The 18,019-nt window shown below is 40.7% G+C and overlaps 2 protein-coding genes across 3 annotated transcripts; one reads left to right on the forward strand and one right to left on the reverse strand.

The window, feature by feature from the left end:
• The first annotated feature begins 4,868 nt into the window (after positions 1-4,868).
• On the forward strand, positions 4,869-7,351 carry LOC100136058 (inhibitor of nuclear factor kappa B alpha). The gene is given in 5 exon segments (NM_001124368.1): positions 4,869-5,165; positions 5,687-5,795; positions 6,036-6,332; positions 6,455-6,712; positions 6,928-7,351. Coding segments are annotated over 5 exon segments (945 nt in total). The 5' UTR covers positions 4,869-4,917; the 3' UTR covers positions 6,961-7,351.
• A 1,247-nt stretch (positions 7,352-8,598) lies between these two features.
• LOC110529434 (proteasome subunit alpha type-6) lies at positions 8,599-11,760 on the reverse strand. 2 transcript variants are annotated; one of them, XM_021611605.3, is made up of 7 exons: positions 11,588-11,760; positions 10,947-11,041; positions 10,735-10,816; positions 10,367-10,522; positions 9,981-10,159; positions 9,617-9,711; positions 8,599-9,338 (listed from the first exon to the last, which is right to left on the reverse strand). In XM_021611605.3, the coding sequence occupies exons 1-7, from the start codon at positions 11,661-11,663 to the stop codon at positions 9,281-9,283; spliced, it is 741 nt and encodes a 246-aa protein (XP_021467280.1). In that variant the 5' UTR covers positions 11,664-11,760; the 3' UTR covers positions 8,599-9,280. The 2 variants fall into 2 exon arrangements, with proteins under 2 accessions (XP_021467280.1, XP_090098737.1); XM_090242611.1 differs by having other exon boundaries at positions 11,424-11,760.
• Between the last annotated feature and the right edge of the window lie 6,259 nt (positions 11,761-18,019).

The following is an 18,019-nucleotide window of genomic DNA, read 5'->3' on the forward strand; positions in this document are numbered from 1 at the left end:
AGCCTTCTTTAACCTGTCTCATCCCCTTCATCTACACTGACTGAAGTGGATTTAATAAGTGATATCAATAAGAGATCATATCTTTCACCTGGATTCACCTGTTCAGTCTACATCATGGAAAGAGCAAGTGATCTTTATGTTTTGTATACTCAGTGTATGTCCTCACTGTCTCCTCTAACTGAAACCCTGTTGTAATCTGTATCTGAGGATTACTCAGTCCAATTTACGTTGTACATATATACAGTGGGGCAAAAAAGCATTTAGTCAGCCACCAATTGTGCAAGTTCTCCCAATTAAAATTTTTAGAGAGGCCTGTAATTTTCATCATAGGTACACTTCAACTATGACAGACAAAATGGAGAAAAAAAAAATCCAGAAAATCACATTCTAGGATTTTTAATGAATTTATTTGCAAATTATGGTGGAAAATAAGTATTTGGTCACCTACAAACAAGCAAGATATCTGGCTCTCACAGACCTGTAACTTCTTCTTTAAGAGGCTCCTCTGTCCTCCACTCGTTACCTGTATTAATGGCACATGTTTGAACTTGTTATCAGTATAAAAGACACCTGTCCACAACCTCAAACAGTCACACTCCAAACTCCACTATGGCCAAGACCAAAGAGCTGTCAAAGGACACCAGAAACAAAATTGTAGACTTGCACCAGGCTGGGAAGACTGAATCTGCAATAGGTAAGCAGCTTGGTTTGAAGAAATCAACGGTGGGAGCAAATATTAGTAAATGGAAGACATACAAGACCACTGATAATCTCCCTCGATCTGGGGCTCCACGCAAGATCTCACCCCGTGGGGTCAAAATGATCACAAGAACGGTGAGCAAAAATCACAGAACCACACGGGGGGACCTAGTGAATGACCTGCAGAGACCTGGGACCAAAGTAACAAAGCCTACCATCAGTAACACACTACGCCGTCAGGGACTCAAATCCTGCAGTGCCAGACGTGTCCCCCTGCTTAAGCCAGTACATGTCCAAGCCCGTCTGAAGTTTGCTAGAGAGCATTTGGATGATCCAGAAGAAGATTGGGAGAATGTCATATGGTCAGATGAAACCAAGATATAACTTTTTGGTAAAAACTCAACTCGTCGTGTTTGGAGGACAAAGAATTCTGAGTTGCATCCAAAGAACACCATACCTACTGTGAAGCATGGGGGTGGAAACATCATGCTTTGGGGCTGTTTTTCTGCAAAGGGACCAGGACGACTGATCCGTGTAAAGGAAAGAATGAATGGGGCCATGTATCGTGAGATTTTGAGTGAAAACCTCCTTCCATCAGCAAGGGCATTGAAGATGAAACGTGGCTGGGTCTTTCAGCATGACAATGATCCCAAACACACCGCCCGGGCAACAAAGGAGTGGCTTCGTAAGACGCATTTCAAGGTCCTGGAGTGGCCTAGCCAGTCTCCAGATCTCAACCCCATAGAAAATCTTTGGAGGGAGTTGAAAGTCTGTGTTGCCCAGCAACAGCCCCAAAACATCACTGCTCTAGAGGAGATCTGCATGGAGGAATGGGCCAAAATACCAGCAACAGTGTGTGAAAACCTTGTGAAGACTTACGTAAACATTTGACCTCTGTCATTGCCAACAAAGGGTATATTAGATACACTTTTGTTATTGACCAAATACTTATTTTCCACCATAATTTGCAAATAAATTCATAAAAAATCCTACAATGTGATTTTCTGGATTTTTTTTTCTCATTTTGTCTGTCATAGTTGAATTGAAGTGTACCTATGATGAAAATTACAGGCCTCTCTCATCTTTTTAAGTGGGAGATCTTGCACAATTAGTGGCTGACTAAATACTTTTTTGCCCCACTGTATGTGTGTGGATAGGGGAAGGGTGAAGTCCCTTGGACATGGTGGCCATAGAATGAGTCAGATGTGAGTAATTTCAGACTTGTCGATTCAGGAGCAGAAAGGTTGACTATTTAATACTGCTTAGACAGTGGAACATAAATGATGCCATGTCATTGCCGTATTAAAATACCTTCCCATTCTTGACCACACACTCATAAAACCTTAAGCTCCTTCAATAGAAAGTGGAAGGCATTATTATCACCTGAATCAATCTGTGTGGTATTATAACACACACACAACTGACCACTGACATATCCTATGGAAGAGTAGGAGAAGTTGCATATCAGTGATAGAATGCAGTGTGATCGTTCTATTTTTAGACTGGAATATCTAATTGTTCCTACAAAGAGGACCTTGCCTTGCAGTGTTATTGGAAAACAGACAGGAAATACCTGGACAAAGTTAATAAGAATGAACTGCAAAATGAGGCAGTAATTCAACATATGCTGGAAAAACTAATGTGACTTATGTAACAATGAATAAAGCTGAACCTACACAATCAGCTGAATATAAGATGTTATCATGTCCCATAAATAGATAGTTGAAGTTAGAAGTTGGAGTAAAACTAAATGTTAAAATGATTAGATCAGTGGAAACATCATAAGGGGACTAACTTTGCAAACGAGTGTAGGTGGTGCCTTGAACAATGATTTGGCTTGTGTAATTGTAAATTATTGAAGTAGCTGTTACAACTGCAACCCAATAGAGGGCAATCTAGAGAGAGATTGGGGATAGAAATGGTGTGCGTGAAAACCACAGTAAGCACACAACAAAGTGGTCAAAGGAAGGATGTTGCATTTTACTACAACAAATGAGTAGGAACTTCCTATTTACAAATGAATAGGCATTTCCCTTGAAAAATCTCACCATCAACAGACATGATAGCATCAGGAAGCATGGTTACTCCCCTTCAGAAAAAGCACATAGTGTTCCCAACCTAGACTCAGTATTGTGATACTTTACTTGGCAGAGATGAAAGAATGTGTGGAATTCACAGCCGACCAATCACAATCCCACAGATAGAAGAGTGTACCTGCCTGTTGCCATGACTCCTGGTGGTGTGATGCATACACTCACACTGAAATCCTTTATATGTCATCTGGCTTGTCCTTTTTTAGGAAGGTGTGTGTAAGTGTTTGTGTACAGTAGCACCCAGTATCGCCCCACAGAGGTGTGAATGCTTACTGCTTGTGGTTACGGTTGCTATGTTGTTAAAAGCGTCCTTCCCTGTGCAAATAGGGAGTTTTCAGTTCACTTGTCAGCTAGGGTGAGGCTAGCCCAGGTAAACAGTTATAATTGTTGTCACGCAAGGTAAAGCCAACAAAGTTGGAGAAACACTTTTGTTGCTCTGCTTTTTTGACACCACACTCCAAAAAGCAAGTACTGCAGGCTCTAGTTTAGTCTAATCATGATTATTGTCCAGTCATGTGGTCAAGCGCTGCAAAGAAAGACCTAGTTAAGCTGCAGCTGGCCCTGAACAGAGCGTCACGTCTTGCTCTTCATTGTAATACTATGCATGCCATTCTCTCTTGGCTAAGAGATGAGGAGAGACTGACTGCATCCCTTCTTCTTTATATAAGAAATATTAATGTGTTGAAAATTCCAAATAGTTACACACAGCTCTGACACACACACTTGCCCCACCGACATGCCACCAGGGGTTTTCACACTCCTCAACTCCAAAACAAATTCCAGAAAGTGTACAGTATTATATAGAGCCATTATTGCATGGAACTCCCTTCCATCTCATATGGCTCAAATGAACAGCAAACCTGGTTTTACAAAAACAGAGAAAGTAACACCTTACGGCACAACGCCTCTCCCCTATTTGACTTAGATATTTTGTGTGTTTGTAATGATATGTAGGCTGTGTGTGCCGTTTTTAAATGCACAGTATATAGTTCTGTCCTTGAGCTGTTCTTGTCTATTAATGCTCTGTATTATGTCTTGGTTCATTTTTTTGTGTGGAAAATAGTTCCTGCTGCTTTCACAACAGCAAATGGGGATCCTAATAAAATATCATGTAAATATTACATTAGGTATGTGCAGCACATTAATGGTTTGTCCAGAAGGCTATATCTATATCCCATGGGGAAACACGCAGCAGTGTCCGTTTCATAGTGGGGTTGTCTCCATTTGGAAAGTGTAACTTTTTCCACCTCTGTACCAAACCCTGTGTTAATATTCTGCAATCAGAGAGTCCCTGTGGAATCACCTGAATCTCCCAGCTCCATCTGATTCACCTGTGAACCATGCAACAGCAAGATATCTTTTGGTTTTGTTTCCCCATACTGGGCTTTTGTTCTGTATTCCGACATGAAGGCTGCAAACATCCCTCAAACATGGTATTCCAACCTGAATAAAACCTGGCCACCTATAGATATTAAATTGGCAATTTCTTATCTGTTTATGCTTGCAGAGATGCATTTTATCCATGTAGTTGTTCATATATGAGACCAGGCGACGTGCAGAAGTGTAATAGCACAATAATAACAAATATGGCAGGCCTAATAATAAACCAATTCGATATTTCACACTGTGGTTGACCTTCAATTGACATTCCATTTAACACTGGTTCTGCACAGTTACCTGATGATGGCATTACAGTCAAAAGGTGCAGAACAGTTATGCCCCTCATATAACTTGTTATGACACATTAATTCCCCAAGTGAAAAGGGAATTCTTCAAGAACCAGTCAAAGGCACCTCTAATGTCTGTCTCTCATTCATATTCTATCTCATTCATTGAACGTATTTATGTCTGCATCACAGGTACGTCTAATAGGAAACTACAAGTTTTCATTCTTACTCGTGAGTATGGGGCTCATTCGAGAGGGAATTTTTCTCATAAAAGCCCGGTCTATGAGTTTCCCTAGTTGTGTCGAGATAACTCAACGTGGAAATCCCCCATTCTTTGTCTCCTCCCCGCTAGAATATTTAAGCCACTGGCGCCTCCCTTCAACACGCACTCCATTCCAGACTTGAGAGGGAACAGAGTAGTGAGTGGACTTGTCAGTCAGCCAGTCAGTCTATTCAATATGGATGTTTATAGAGTTTCAAACGACAACCAAATGGATTATAACGTCGATGAACGGGTATCGAAACTTGGCAAAATGATACCTAGCCAAGAAGACCGTTTTGATAGCGGTCTGGATTCGCTAAAAGATGATGAATATGGTAACCTTGTGAAGGAGCTGGAGGACTTGAGAGTGGCCCCCGTCGAAGTCAAGTCAAACTCCTGCAGTAATGAACCCTGGAGGAAAACAGTGACCGAGGACAGAGACACGTAAGTTCACTTTTATCTTTGGGTAATGTTGCATCGGTATGTTTTATGAATGCATATGATTTTGCATAAAGTGCTGTATTATTTTGGATTATAATTATACTATTTCAATGAGCTTATCTTCATTTGCATTGTAGGCCTAAATCACTTTTAAAACGCACAGATATGCGCCTGTTATCAAGTTGTGTCAAATTAATCAGCTGACAGTCTGCATTTGCAAGTAAACAAAAGGACTTTTGGACTCCGCTGTCCGCTGAGTGTGTACTTTGGCTCAGAGCTACCCCTGGGCGGCGCTAAAATCAGCTATGCGCAGTTAGGAAAGTCCCTGGCGAGTTGCCAGGAACTGATAATGTATCAGATGTGTCAAGCCGCAACTGGTGGAAATAACCCCCCCAAAAAATCCATTCTTGCGCAATGCTCCAGTGCTCGCGCTTTGTTCTTTTTTTTTCAACCACTTCCTCTCAGACGTGCGTATTTGAAGCAAAGCCGTTTTTAACTCTTTCTTTTACCCCTCCTCCACATAGGTTTCTCCACCTGGCCATTATTCATGAAGCCACAGAACATGCTGAGCAGATGATCAAACTGTCACACAATGATGATCTATTCCTGGATGCACAGAACAATCAGAGACAGGTAATTAAAGATAACCAATTCATTTTTGTATAATTGACTAATTGAAGATGACAAAAATAGAACAATTAAAACACAAACTCAACAGGTTAATTAAAACAAAATGAATTGGTTGATAAAACACAGTCTTATTGAAACAGGTGGTAAAACATCACTACACTTACATAGTTATAAACAAGCCATCTAAATGGTTGTATTTACACCTGAAATCAATAGCTTACCACCTTTGTATTCTTCTTTCAGACGGCGCTCCACCTGGCAGTGATCACAGAACAGCCCCATCTGGTAGAGAGGCTACTAAAGGCTGGGTGTGACCCGCGGATAGCAGACGACAGTGGGAACACCGCTCTCCACATCGCCTGTAAGAAGGGCTCTCTCATCTCCTTCAGTGTGATCACCCAGAACTGCCCCCGCCACCTCCGCTCCATCCTCACCTTCCCCAACTACAGCGGACACAACTGCCTCCACCTCGCCTCCATTAACGGATACCTCTCCATGGTGGAGAGTCTGGTTCAGCTTGGTGCCGACATCAATGCACAGGTAAGGTTTCATCACACAGGTGCTCTTATGCCAAGAATCAATAATCCCCATTGATGAATTTAAACCTAAATGTATTCACAGACCAAAGGAACTAATGTTTGGTGTATTGTTGTTTCCCCCAGGAACATTGTAGCGGTCGTACAGCGCTTCACCTGGCTGTGGACCTCCAGAACCCATCCCTGGTCCACCGGCTCCTCTCCATGGGGGCAGACGTCAACAGTGTGACGTACGGGGGCTACACGCCTTTCCACCTGACCTACGGGCGTCAGAATGCTGAGATCCGCCACCAGCTGTACGAGAAGACGGCCCAGGAACTCAGAGAGCTGCCTGAGAGCGAATCAGAGGAGAGTGAGGAGGAGTGCCTGTCTGGTGATGAACAGGTGAGATACTAAAAGTCACACTGGTCTCTCTTGTAAAAGAGATTTGATCTTTGTATAAATAAAGGTTAAATAAAAAAAACTGCATTACTAGGGGGATTGGGAAACGGCTCTATCTGGACTAATGGATTGGCTATAGTACTAAAGGAATATTGTCTTCTATTTAAATTACAGTTGCGATTACAGATTCCTAATGTTGTTACTTTCGTTCTCCACAGATGTACGATGACATTACATTTGGTCAGAATTGAAGCAGTCACATCACGTGGTGGTGTGAAGTCAAGTCAATGAAGCTGCTACTGGCCTGTCCAGTCCAATCAAAGCACAGTGGGAACTCCAGGTCCCAGAAGCCTTTAGGGGGAGAGCCACATAGAGCTGGCCTAAAGACAAGACATCAGAGAGACAAGGCTGAAGATGGCATTTGTTTGGGGTGGAAGCCTTGTGGTCGGTGAAAATAAAACGCACCGGAAAGCATAATATGAGCCCTGACCTCTGAGAGAATTATCATATTTTCATGTATATATCAGACATCATATATTGTAAATACAGAGATATAATTTTTTATACTTGTAAATGTTTTTATTAAATGTGAGTGAAACACTATTGAAAAGAATCATTAAAATATGCATCTATAATATAAAATGGATTTTGACTGTTGTTTTCTACTCTTACGCCCTCTGGTTGTAGTTAATTTTCTGTCACACTCTAGTAATTCTTCATGGCCATTTTTACACAGCAATATACAGACTTGAACCCTTAAGTTAACTGGCTCACTTAGCCAACGCTACTCACACATTGACATGGAAATCCCACACAAGAGTCATGTTCATTTTTCATAGACTTGCAAGACAACTGAAGTCCCCTTCCCCCACTCAACACAAAGGGAAGATCTCAATTGCATACTCTCTCAAAACCCATTGGAAGAGAAAGCCTGGAGTATGCAATTGAGATCTTCCCTTATGCCACGTCCATGTGGTAGTCAGAACTAGGAAACTCTGAAATTTCCAACATGCTAACTGGTTGTAGTTATATACAGGCCTCGTTAAACAAATCAGCAGGTTGGAAATTTGTGAGTATCCGATTTCCGATGAGCATGTGAATGCGGTATCAGTACAGTCTGGGGTTTCCTGGTTGGGGCGAGGTCACTATCTGTGAGTCACATTGTTAAAAGTCCCCTCGAATTGGATGTGTAAGAGGAACTACTGTTCCGTATAAAACATTCCACCTTGGAAGTGCTGCTGAATAAGTGTGTGGGAATGGGAATTGATGACTCCTGTAGAAGAACATACTGTTCACCAATATAATAATTATTTAAATGTACTGCACTACCCATGCCTATTATTAGTATTACCAGTCATAAGGAGAGTTAGACAGCACAACATGACACAACTTACCTTCAGCTGAATGGATTTACCCAAGTTGTCAGAGGGAAATTGCAAAAGCTTTAATTGCTCAAACTAAACAATTTATCTTCCTGGACAGACTGACTCATGTATCTTCTACAACCCTTTCTCCCATTAGCACACTATTATAATCAGTGATAGAGAAATATATGGTCCTTGGCTACTGTTATAATGGGAGTGTAAAATGGACCCTCTAATTGCAGCCTATTTGCTGTGAGCCAAATGTCAGTTGGCCTATTAACCTCTGGATTCTCAGGGGATTTCCTAAGGAATCTAACTCAGCCTCACCCAAAGACACAACAGTTCCAATATCTTTGCATGTGATCTATTCATATCCTCTGGACATAGAACTAACACGATGGGCCAGTAAAACAAATGCTGAGACTTCAGATTAAGCTTTTAGCCTCTATTATATAAACCCAATTTGATGTGATATTTCTCAATTCCCTCATCACATAGAAATATTGCACACTTCTCTCAAGTCAGTTTGCCTTTTGATTGTCACCAGAGGTGCATTTTATTTCTGACTCAAAGGAAATGAAAAATGCAAAAAAAAAATCATGATACAAGGAGGCAAACAGGTCACAACCAGTTTTGACTGATTGTAGTAAAGAACCTTCACCACAGCTCTTCAATAGTATGTCATGTGATTAAATGAGCAGAACCACAACAGGAAGTCAATGTTTTACTCTGCAGCAATGTTCAAAAAGTCTCAGTCAGGTTACCCAATTTAGGTACAAACATTTTCAAGTTTGTACTAGGTCATATAACCAAGGCATGGTGCACATAATTCAGTCAAATCTATGATCACACATTGAGAATACATTTTTTTTTGTATTACAAAAATGAAAATGGCATAAGCCTACATTAGAAAAGGGTTTAAACTTCAAAAATACAAGGTGGAATAATACACACAGAAAATATTGTGCAGTCTGTTAACCTAGTGCCGGAGTGAAAACCCGTCCTGGCATTGAGCGATCAACCTGAAAACAAATTAATCAAAACTGGATATTTTACTTGAAAATGTTGAAAAATGTTTTTAATGGAACAGGGGGCAAATATACAGTAAACAAGGATTAACACCATTCTTCAACTTGGGGACTACAAATCCCACAATTCTCTGACTGGGCCTTAAACTACAGAGGCCCAGAGAGATGTGTTTCTGGGCTCAATCTCTTTCCGCTAGGGACACCAGGTGGGTGTCCACCTCAGACTCTGTCAGAATCCTGCAAGCAGAAAATACAGATTAATAGAACAGAATATACCTTTGTCCATCCAGGATCAACAGTTTTCTTAGTTTCCTTACAGAAAGGATGACTAAAATTCTACATTTCTCACTAGTTTTTTGTTGTTGCAACAGTATTCTGGTGGTCCATTAGTGGGAGAGCCCAATATAGCATCACCACATCTAAACTAACTTTTGTACACACTTTCTAAACAACAAAGATCTTCCTGTATTTTATATGGGGACTAATGATCTGTTCAGAGCAGAGTGGTGATTCACCTGAATTTAGGGTCTTCTGTTGCGATGACTCCTATCTCCAGCTCAGAGGGTTTGAAATCAATGGACAGGACTGTAGACAGACAGGTGATGGCGGTCTGAAAAAAGAAAGAGACAACACAATCTCATCCACTGTTTTTGCAGAGGAGAGAGACTATTTTATACATTGTAGAATAACAGTGAAGACATCAAAACTATGAAATAACACATTTGGAATCATGTAGTAACCAAAAAAAAGTGTTAATCAAAATATATTTTAGATTCTTCAAGGTAGCCACCCCTTGCCTTGATGAGAGCTTTGCACACTCTTGGCACCACTAAACCTTGTACTGTATGCACTGTTAGCGGAGTAGAAGGGTATATCTACCTCGACAGTTTCTTTAAAGGTCAGGTCAAGTTTTTTTTTAACCTTCTTCTCCAGGAAGCTGGTTGCCTCTGTCTGTTTGACTCCTGCAGCGGTGGCCTTGAAGCCACAGTAGTATCCAGCAGGATCACACTTATACACCTGGGGACCACACTCATCATCCACACCTATCACTATCATGCCTGAGGAGAGACATGCTATTAGTCAAACAGGAAGTACAGTTCGCACAGAATTCTTTGACAGTTGTAAGTAATATTGGGAAAGAGATGCATTGTCTTCTATAATGTCTGAAGGAAAATTAAGAGTACAACACGGATCATCACTTTTGCGTTTCTTTGACCATAGAACTTATATCCAGTGATGGTGAACATGAATAAACATGCACTTACAGCATCCCAGTGGCCTCATCTCAGCATTTTGTGTGTACACCTGAGAGATGTCAGCGATCCTCTTACATAGCATGTCCACTGGGATCTCATAACCATACTTGTAATTCCAGTTTGCTGCCTCGTAGCGTGCTCTCTGGACCTGGGACTTGCCGTCCGCTGTGGGTGGGAGAAGACAAGAGACAAGCAGTTAGAAACAGCATTGGGACTTGTTCAGGACAAGGTAAAAGGTCATGCATATGCTAGTATGTGTTTTGAGATACACATGGAGTTGAGTTGTTGTGAGTAACAACCAGAGTAGTCTGTCTGCTATGAAGCCTGGATGGTCCATCACTCTGCTGAAGACTGTTGTGCTGGGTATTGTAGCCTACCTGTCATCCCTGACATCACACAGCCAATGTTCTCCGTTATCCTGAACAGGTGAGTGACTGTGGAGGAATCCAGTAGCTTGTCCTTGTGGAGACAAAACGAGGTGATGTAACTTCTAAGAAATACAATTGATGTACTAAATTAGTCCTCCACTGGTGAGAAGCCTAGAATAATGAGTAATGTAAACAGCAATGAGTTTTACAGCTGAACTTACTGGTACTTTCTTCTGTGTGACGACTACTGCACAGTCTTTACCTCTGACTGCTACTGACGTGAGACCACCTTGGTTTATGGCCTTGAAAGCATACTCTGTCAAAAACAACACATAAAACAGGGTTATTCAGGACATCACATCATTTTTATGCATACAATTTTTTAAAAAATCACTTCAACAGATAAAAGCAGTCCCACTATACGAGACTGTCAGAGAAAAAACGGTATACCATGATGATAAACTGCGAGACTAGCTTGCTAACAACATAATTTGCTAGTTAGCTATCCTCACAACATGTTTTCAATAGCTATCTTGTAAAAAATTACAACCAACTTCATGTTGACTAGTTAGCTAACGTTGTGTTCATTGTGTTTCTTGAGTTTACATGTACCGGGTGTTAGCCTAGCTAGCATTCTGTTTAAATATGTGGATATTGAACTAGTGTAGCTTGCTAGAATATTAGCTAATTCAAAATACCTTTCAAATGAAAAGTAGGCTTATTGCTAACTTGCAGCTTGTAGTTAGTTACAGCAAAGATAGGTTTCCCCTTTGTCTGTGGTTACAGTTAGCGCTAACTTAGCTAGGAACCATGACTGAGCATTTAGCTAGCCGGCATACGAATGAAAATACACTGTACTAACCAACTTGGTAGAGTCTACCCTCTGGAGAGAAGATGGTGATGTGACGATCGAAACCTGCACTTGAGCCCCGCGACATTTTGGTTTGAATTTAGTTAGCTAAAAAGCTAGCTAGTCCCAAATATTTAGCATGCACAAATCTCACGTCATGCAAACAAAAAAATTATGTTCACCCGGAAGAAGTAACAAATAAATTGTAACTACATCCGAGGTCAAATAAGCAGTGATCCAGGGTTGTCATGGTAACGTACACTTTGTAAAATTGTATTATTGTGAATTCAAAATAAACAACATAGAAAAAAACTAAGAGTATACAACGGATTATGCAAACATTACAAAAGTCAGGGGAATACAGACCTTGTAAAAAGCGCCAACATAACTTTTTCTTTATTTTCTTCACCTCAACATTGGCCACTTGCTCATTCATAGCCCCTATTGTTCATAATTTTTATATTGAGGAATATTATATAATATAATAGAGTATTATAAAATAGAAGTTCAAGTTATTTCATTTCCTATTCTATACACGATTCTATTTATTTATTTAACCTTTATTTAACTAGGCAAGTCAATTAAGAACACATTTGTATTTCTTATTCGAGGCATTAATGCCCAATTCTGGTCATTAATTGGACACAATAAATGTCACCTTTTCCAACAGGTAAAGGTGAGACCACATTTTTCTGCGATGATGAGCAGCCCATTTTCTCTGTATTGATAGGCCTACTCACACTCTTCGTCATTCATCAGGTATTTACGGTATCTGGCCCTACTGACAGACTACTATTCAGAGGGGAGTGTCGTCATGATCCTCCATGTGCTTGTCTCTTGCCACGTTCACAACAACTGGGAACTCAGAAATCTCCTACTTCTGACTTCAGTGCGTTGAAGACAACTGGAAAATCTAAATAAAACAAGCTCCGACTGGGAAAAATCATTTTGAACGGTCATCTAACTCGGAAGTCGGGAACTCGGGCCTCTTTCTAGAGTTCCCACTTTCCAACCTGAAGATCATTTACGTCATGATATGACCTCTTATTTTTTCTGACTTCCCAGTTGCCTTGAAAGCACTATTCCTTCTTTGGCCTCTGTGTGCTCCTCTAGAGAGAAAAGGGAGTTCCTGCCAGGAATTTTATCAGGCAAAGAATAAGGAAACAGCTTTGTCTTAAATGAGATAGCACATCGATTCAGCCTGCATCGATCGGTTTAGAGAGCAGTGAAGCCATGATGTAAGACAATGATAAACAGTTTATTTGAAGGAAGCAAAGCACTCGATAGCTGAAGGGAAACATTTTTCAAATGAGATGTTTATGCGTAATCATCAATAAACAAGTTTACTCCCTGTGCCAGAACATGCAGTACTTTCCTTTTCCCTGTTCCTGGTCGGCTTGACTGAGTGTTTTAGAACAGGGATTATAATGGGTTAATAATTTGACTATTTGCAGATGTAGGATCTTCATTTTATCACTCTTTTGTTTCAGAGAATGTACCTGCACAGCAGGAAATGTAAACTTGAGTGTATTCAAGGTTGAAAAAGGCTTCTAAAGATTGTAATTTCCATTTAAAATGTCAGACTTGATTTGCCCCAATGAAAAATCTATCAACCCCTACAAAAATATCAATTCATTATAATCCACATCATAATTCACATGTTCTGTTGCTGCAGGATTATTATTATCTGTAGCCAGATCCTACATCTGTACTGTACTTGGCATGCAGGTTATTTCCCTTTTGTCCCACTTAACTGTTAGGCTCTTGGCTGGATTGAATTGCTTCCTTATCATGTATTACTAGTCTGGTACATTCAGATCAAATGACTCAGGTGACTAGCTACAGTATAGTTTGACAACCAGTAAAACTATTAGGATTAAATATTTTGGATGCTTTTGATATGTTCTCAATGAATCAAATCCGTAAATCAATGACTAAAAGGAAATATATATATATATATATATATATATATATATATAAAAAGAAGAGTCATTTCATTGAGATGTGTGTCGACATCACGTGCCACTTGCTCACTCTTTCACACACACGCACGCATGCACGCACGCAGACACACACACACACACACACACACACACACACACACACACACACACACACACACACACCACAGCCTTATCTTCTTCCGATAATACACAGTAGCAAAAAATCCCAAAGTGTCTTCCATTTGGTGTTGTAAGGCTGGTAATACACCATTCAATAGCTCGCACGCAAAGCTCACCACATAGGCCTATAGCCATAGTCACACCTTGTAACTAAATGGTGCCTTGGGTTGAATAATGTTGAGAGATAGGGCTTTATAGGGAAAGACTGAAATGCCCAAAAAGGATTTCACAACTCCAGACTCCTTATTGCGATTAATATCAGAGCATACAGTAGGTATAAACTTGTCAGACACAACTTTTCAGAAACAACAAAGAGGGTATGATGGCAATAGGTCCTGTTAAAAAAAAAATCTTTGGAAAATACAAAATGACTGTTGAAAAGCACCACCTGCCACCTTATTTTAATATTTCACAGTGTATACAGACAGTTCCCCCCACCCCCCACCAAACAGACCTGGTATCTCTCATTTAGTCTTCCCCTCTTCCTGTATTCTGTCCTTCTCACTTCTGTTCTTTCTGTATCAAAGGAAGCAGTATTTTCATTCATTGGAGGATATAGTCTACCTACCCTTTTTGAGAGGAAAGAACCCCACCCCCATTTCTCATGTAGTGATGTGTGGGACAGAAAGTCACCGAGATATCCATGGGTTGCTGGGGGATCTCCACTTGCAGTGAGTATATACAGTATGTTTATACAGAACCACCATACAGTAGTTTGCCTCATATTTCCCACTAAAGGTGAAGCAACAAGTAACATACATTGTGAGAGATTCTTAATGACAGGGCCTTCCTTTGAAATCAGTGGGATCTGAGTCCATTAATGTAAAATGTATGCATTTGACACATTACTATACCAGACATGTGTGAACTTATCTTTACACATAAGGATTACATTTTTTAAAGAATCTATAGAATACAGAGTTCTAGGAAACTCATAATTCTGTGTAGTGACATGACATTTAAAATAATAATTTTGAAAAAGTTTGTTTGACTTTATACCATCAAATGTGAATAGTTCTTCATAAATTCCTCTTGTTCATTACAGTGTGAGCAGAAATTAAGATTATTGAAGAAATCTCAAAATACTGAGATGATTTCTTGAGATAAGAATCTAATCTTGTCTGTTTGTGCAGTACACTTACCACACATTTTCTTAGAAACTGATCGCTGAACGAGTTTCTGAGAATGTCTTGAACAGAGATTCAAAATAAATATATAAGATTGTAATTTCATCTCACTTATTAACCAATGTAGTTTTTATTTTGATTAACGGGGACTTCATTTTTTCCCTTCGGCCTGCATCGCAGGGCGTCACTACAGATCCGGGTTTGAGCCCGGATTGTGTCGCAGCCGGAAGTCCCAATTGTGTGCACGAGGCGGCACAAAATTGGCCCAGCATCATCCGGGTTACGGGACGGTTTTGGCCCAGCTTCCTCCGGGTTAGGGGAGGGTTTGGTCCAGCGTCATCCGGGTTAGTGGAGGGTTTGGCCGGCCAGGATGTCCTCGTCCCATCATGCTCTAGCAACTCCTGTGGCGGGCTGGGCGCATGCACGTTGACACGGTTGCCAGTTGGACGCGGTTTCCTCCGACACATTTGTGCGGCTGGCTTCCGGCTTAAGCGAGCAGTGTGCCAAGAAGCAGTGTGGCTTGGCAGGGTCGTGTTTCGGAGGACACATGGCTCTCGATCTTCACCTCTCCCGAGTCCATACGGCAATTGCAGCGATGGAACAAGACTAACTACCAATTGGATATCACGAAAATTGGGGAGATATAAAACACACACAAAAAAAATAAAAAAAATAAAAAATACTTCAAAATGTACGTCCATCCCTTCACAACAGCGGCTGGTGGTTTGTTATGAGCAAGTTGTAATGAACACGATGGGAGATAGAGCTGGTTTCAAGCACAGGGTGCAGCAAGTGTTTATTGTAATGGACCACAGGAGGAGGCAGGTAGCTGGGTCCAGGGGCAGGCAGAAGGTCAAACACAGGGGGTCCAAAAAGGCAACAGTACTGGCAGGGAAAAGGATAGTAACGACGTCCGGGAGATCAGGCAATAGGTTGATAACAGGAAATCTGACAGGCTAAAGTACAGGCAGGGAATAGGCAAAAGGCGTCGTTAGTGAGGCATGCAAAAACTATCATACACAGGAGGAGTAAATTACAGGGAACCCCAAGCGCTCCAAATTAAAGTGTGTCACAAAACAAACAATACCTCACAATGATGCAGTGCAAAGAAATGAACTAAATTGTGTGTGATAGTGACATACAGGTGTGTGAACAGGTGATCAGAATTCAGGTGATTGGGATCTGGAAAGTGAGCTGCGTTCAGGGGATCTGGAAAGTGAGCTGCGTTCAGGGGATCTACGTGTTTGAGAGTGTGAGTTGGAAGCAGACATCTGGAAGTCACATCTTTATACAACAGATTGACACTCAATACAAGCATTTATTCAGAAAATAAACTTTCTGAGAGGTATTTGATTGGTGGGGCATGGAGGAATGGTTGCAAAATACTAAAACAGGTGCTTTTCATCAAAATTTCATCCTCACAAAAAGGTGTGAGAAAAGGTTGGCGTTTTGATGGCTTACCTCAGTCATTCTCAACCAGGTGGCCTTTTTTTAAAAGCGTTTCAGTGGGCCTATGAACTGAAAGCATTGATAACCCCTGGTTCACCCTGATTGAAACCCCATGTTTGCCGGCCTCTGCCACGCGTTGTGGGCGTCTGAAGACAAAGCACCTATCCAGTGGTGGAAAAAGTACCCCAATTGTCATACTTGAGTAAAAGTAAAGATACCTTATTAGAAAATGACTCAAGTAAAAGTGAAAGTCACATAGGAAAATACAACTTGAGTAAAAGTCTAAAAGTATTTGGTTTTAAATGTACTTAAGTATCAAAAGTAAATGTAGTTGCTAAAATATACTTAATATAAAAAGTAAAAGTAAAAGTAGGAATAATTTAAAATGTCTAATATTAAGCAAACAAGACTGCACAATTTTCTTGTTTTTTAAATTTAGCTAGGGTCACACTCCAACACAGTAAAAATGGCATAATTTAATTTAGGAATGAAGTAAAGTAAAAGTAAAAGTAAAAAAATATATAAATAGTAAAGTACAGATACCTCAAAAAACTTAAGTACTTACTTAAGTACTTTACACCACTACACCTGTCTCTGTGGGATGGTGTGGTGTGGTGCGGCTGTTGGAGCTGTGAATTCACCCGGCAGGGACTTCACAATGCCTGCTGCTAAGAATCATGTGTACAGCCACCTGCATGTATTCAGGCATACAAATATTTGTTAGGTCTTCACTTTATAATGCATTCATTTTGATATCCAATATTAACTAATCCAAGATACTTGTAAACAAACAGAGGCTGGCATATTTGTCGACAGTCCAGCCAGAGTCAGGTAAACAGTACATTGTGACCTGGAGGATCTGTAGTGCAGTAAATCTCAGGGTTTTGTCTGTACTGTACTTGGTAAACCCAGCAAGGGTTTTGGCCTCCTTGACCTGGGCTAGTGCCAGCTGGGTCAGTGTACTCTGTTATGTCCATCCCATCCTCTAGTGTTTCAAGGGAGTTTCGCTTCTGTATTCACAGCAAATATTTAGAAGATTCTCACACAGGTGTCTGGTATCTTTCCTGTTAGGGCTGAATTTCAGCAGAAATAAGGAATGTGCTTGGGCTGGTACAGTCAATAGCCTCTTGGCAAATGTGAGATGCTGTATCAACAAAGACAGAAGATCATTTATGTTTAGGAACACAAATTGACAAAGGGCAAGTCCTGTCTGGGGTTTTAGGCAGTGGGCTCATGTGGCCCCATTATCAAAAAAGGACATGGCATTGAGCTGAACTTATGGCATTCTGTAAAATCTATCTATTACTCCCTCCCTCCCACCTCATCTTTGCTTTTTCCAATAGAAAACTGATCTAAAATACAGTAGGTTTCTCTGAGAAATTAGTGTGTAAACCATGAATCATCTCTGAGCAGGGTTTCTGTTTGCATGCGAGTTAGAGATGCACCATTTACCATGCATGAATGAATGAGCAAATGTTGTGTATCATCTCCCAGGTGTTGGCAGTAACAATAGGCCAGACATAGACAGGGATATATGTGGTTTACCCCACATATCCTGCCATGAATGTCACAGTAAAACCTTTAAATAACTCCCATGAAAACCCCTCAGAAAGACATTGACACAACCCTTCAGGGAAGCTATCTACTGTATATCCACTATGGACTGATGGGCTCAGCATCATTGTAAGGTCCCAATTAAGAGAGCCTGTAATAAAATATCCAACACAAATGAGCAAAGCTACAGG

The sequence above is a fragment of the Oncorhynchus mykiss genome, chromosome 8, assembly GCF_057628025.1.
Source record: "Oncorhynchus mykiss isolate SJ-2025 chromosome 8, ASM5762802v1, whole genome shotgun sequence".
Taxonomy (NCBI): domain Eukaryota; kingdom Metazoa; phylum Chordata; class Actinopteri; order Salmoniformes; family Salmonidae; genus Oncorhynchus; species Oncorhynchus mykiss.

Bases quoted from the DNA above. Each gene is read 5' to 3' on its own strand.
- LOC110529434 (XM_021611605.3), bottom strand. From the start codon at position 11,663: ATGTCGCGGGGCTCAAGTGCAGGTTTCGATCGTCACATCACCATCTTC. The intron at 10,523-10,734 runs GTAGGCTACAAT...TCCCACCCACAG, and splicing joins TGTGATGTCAGGGATGACAG to CGGACGGCAAGTCCCAGGTC. The intron at 9,339-9,616 runs GTGAATCACCAC...TTCTGCTTGCAG, and splicing joins ACAGAAGACCCTAAATTCAG to GATTCTGACAGAGTCTGAGG.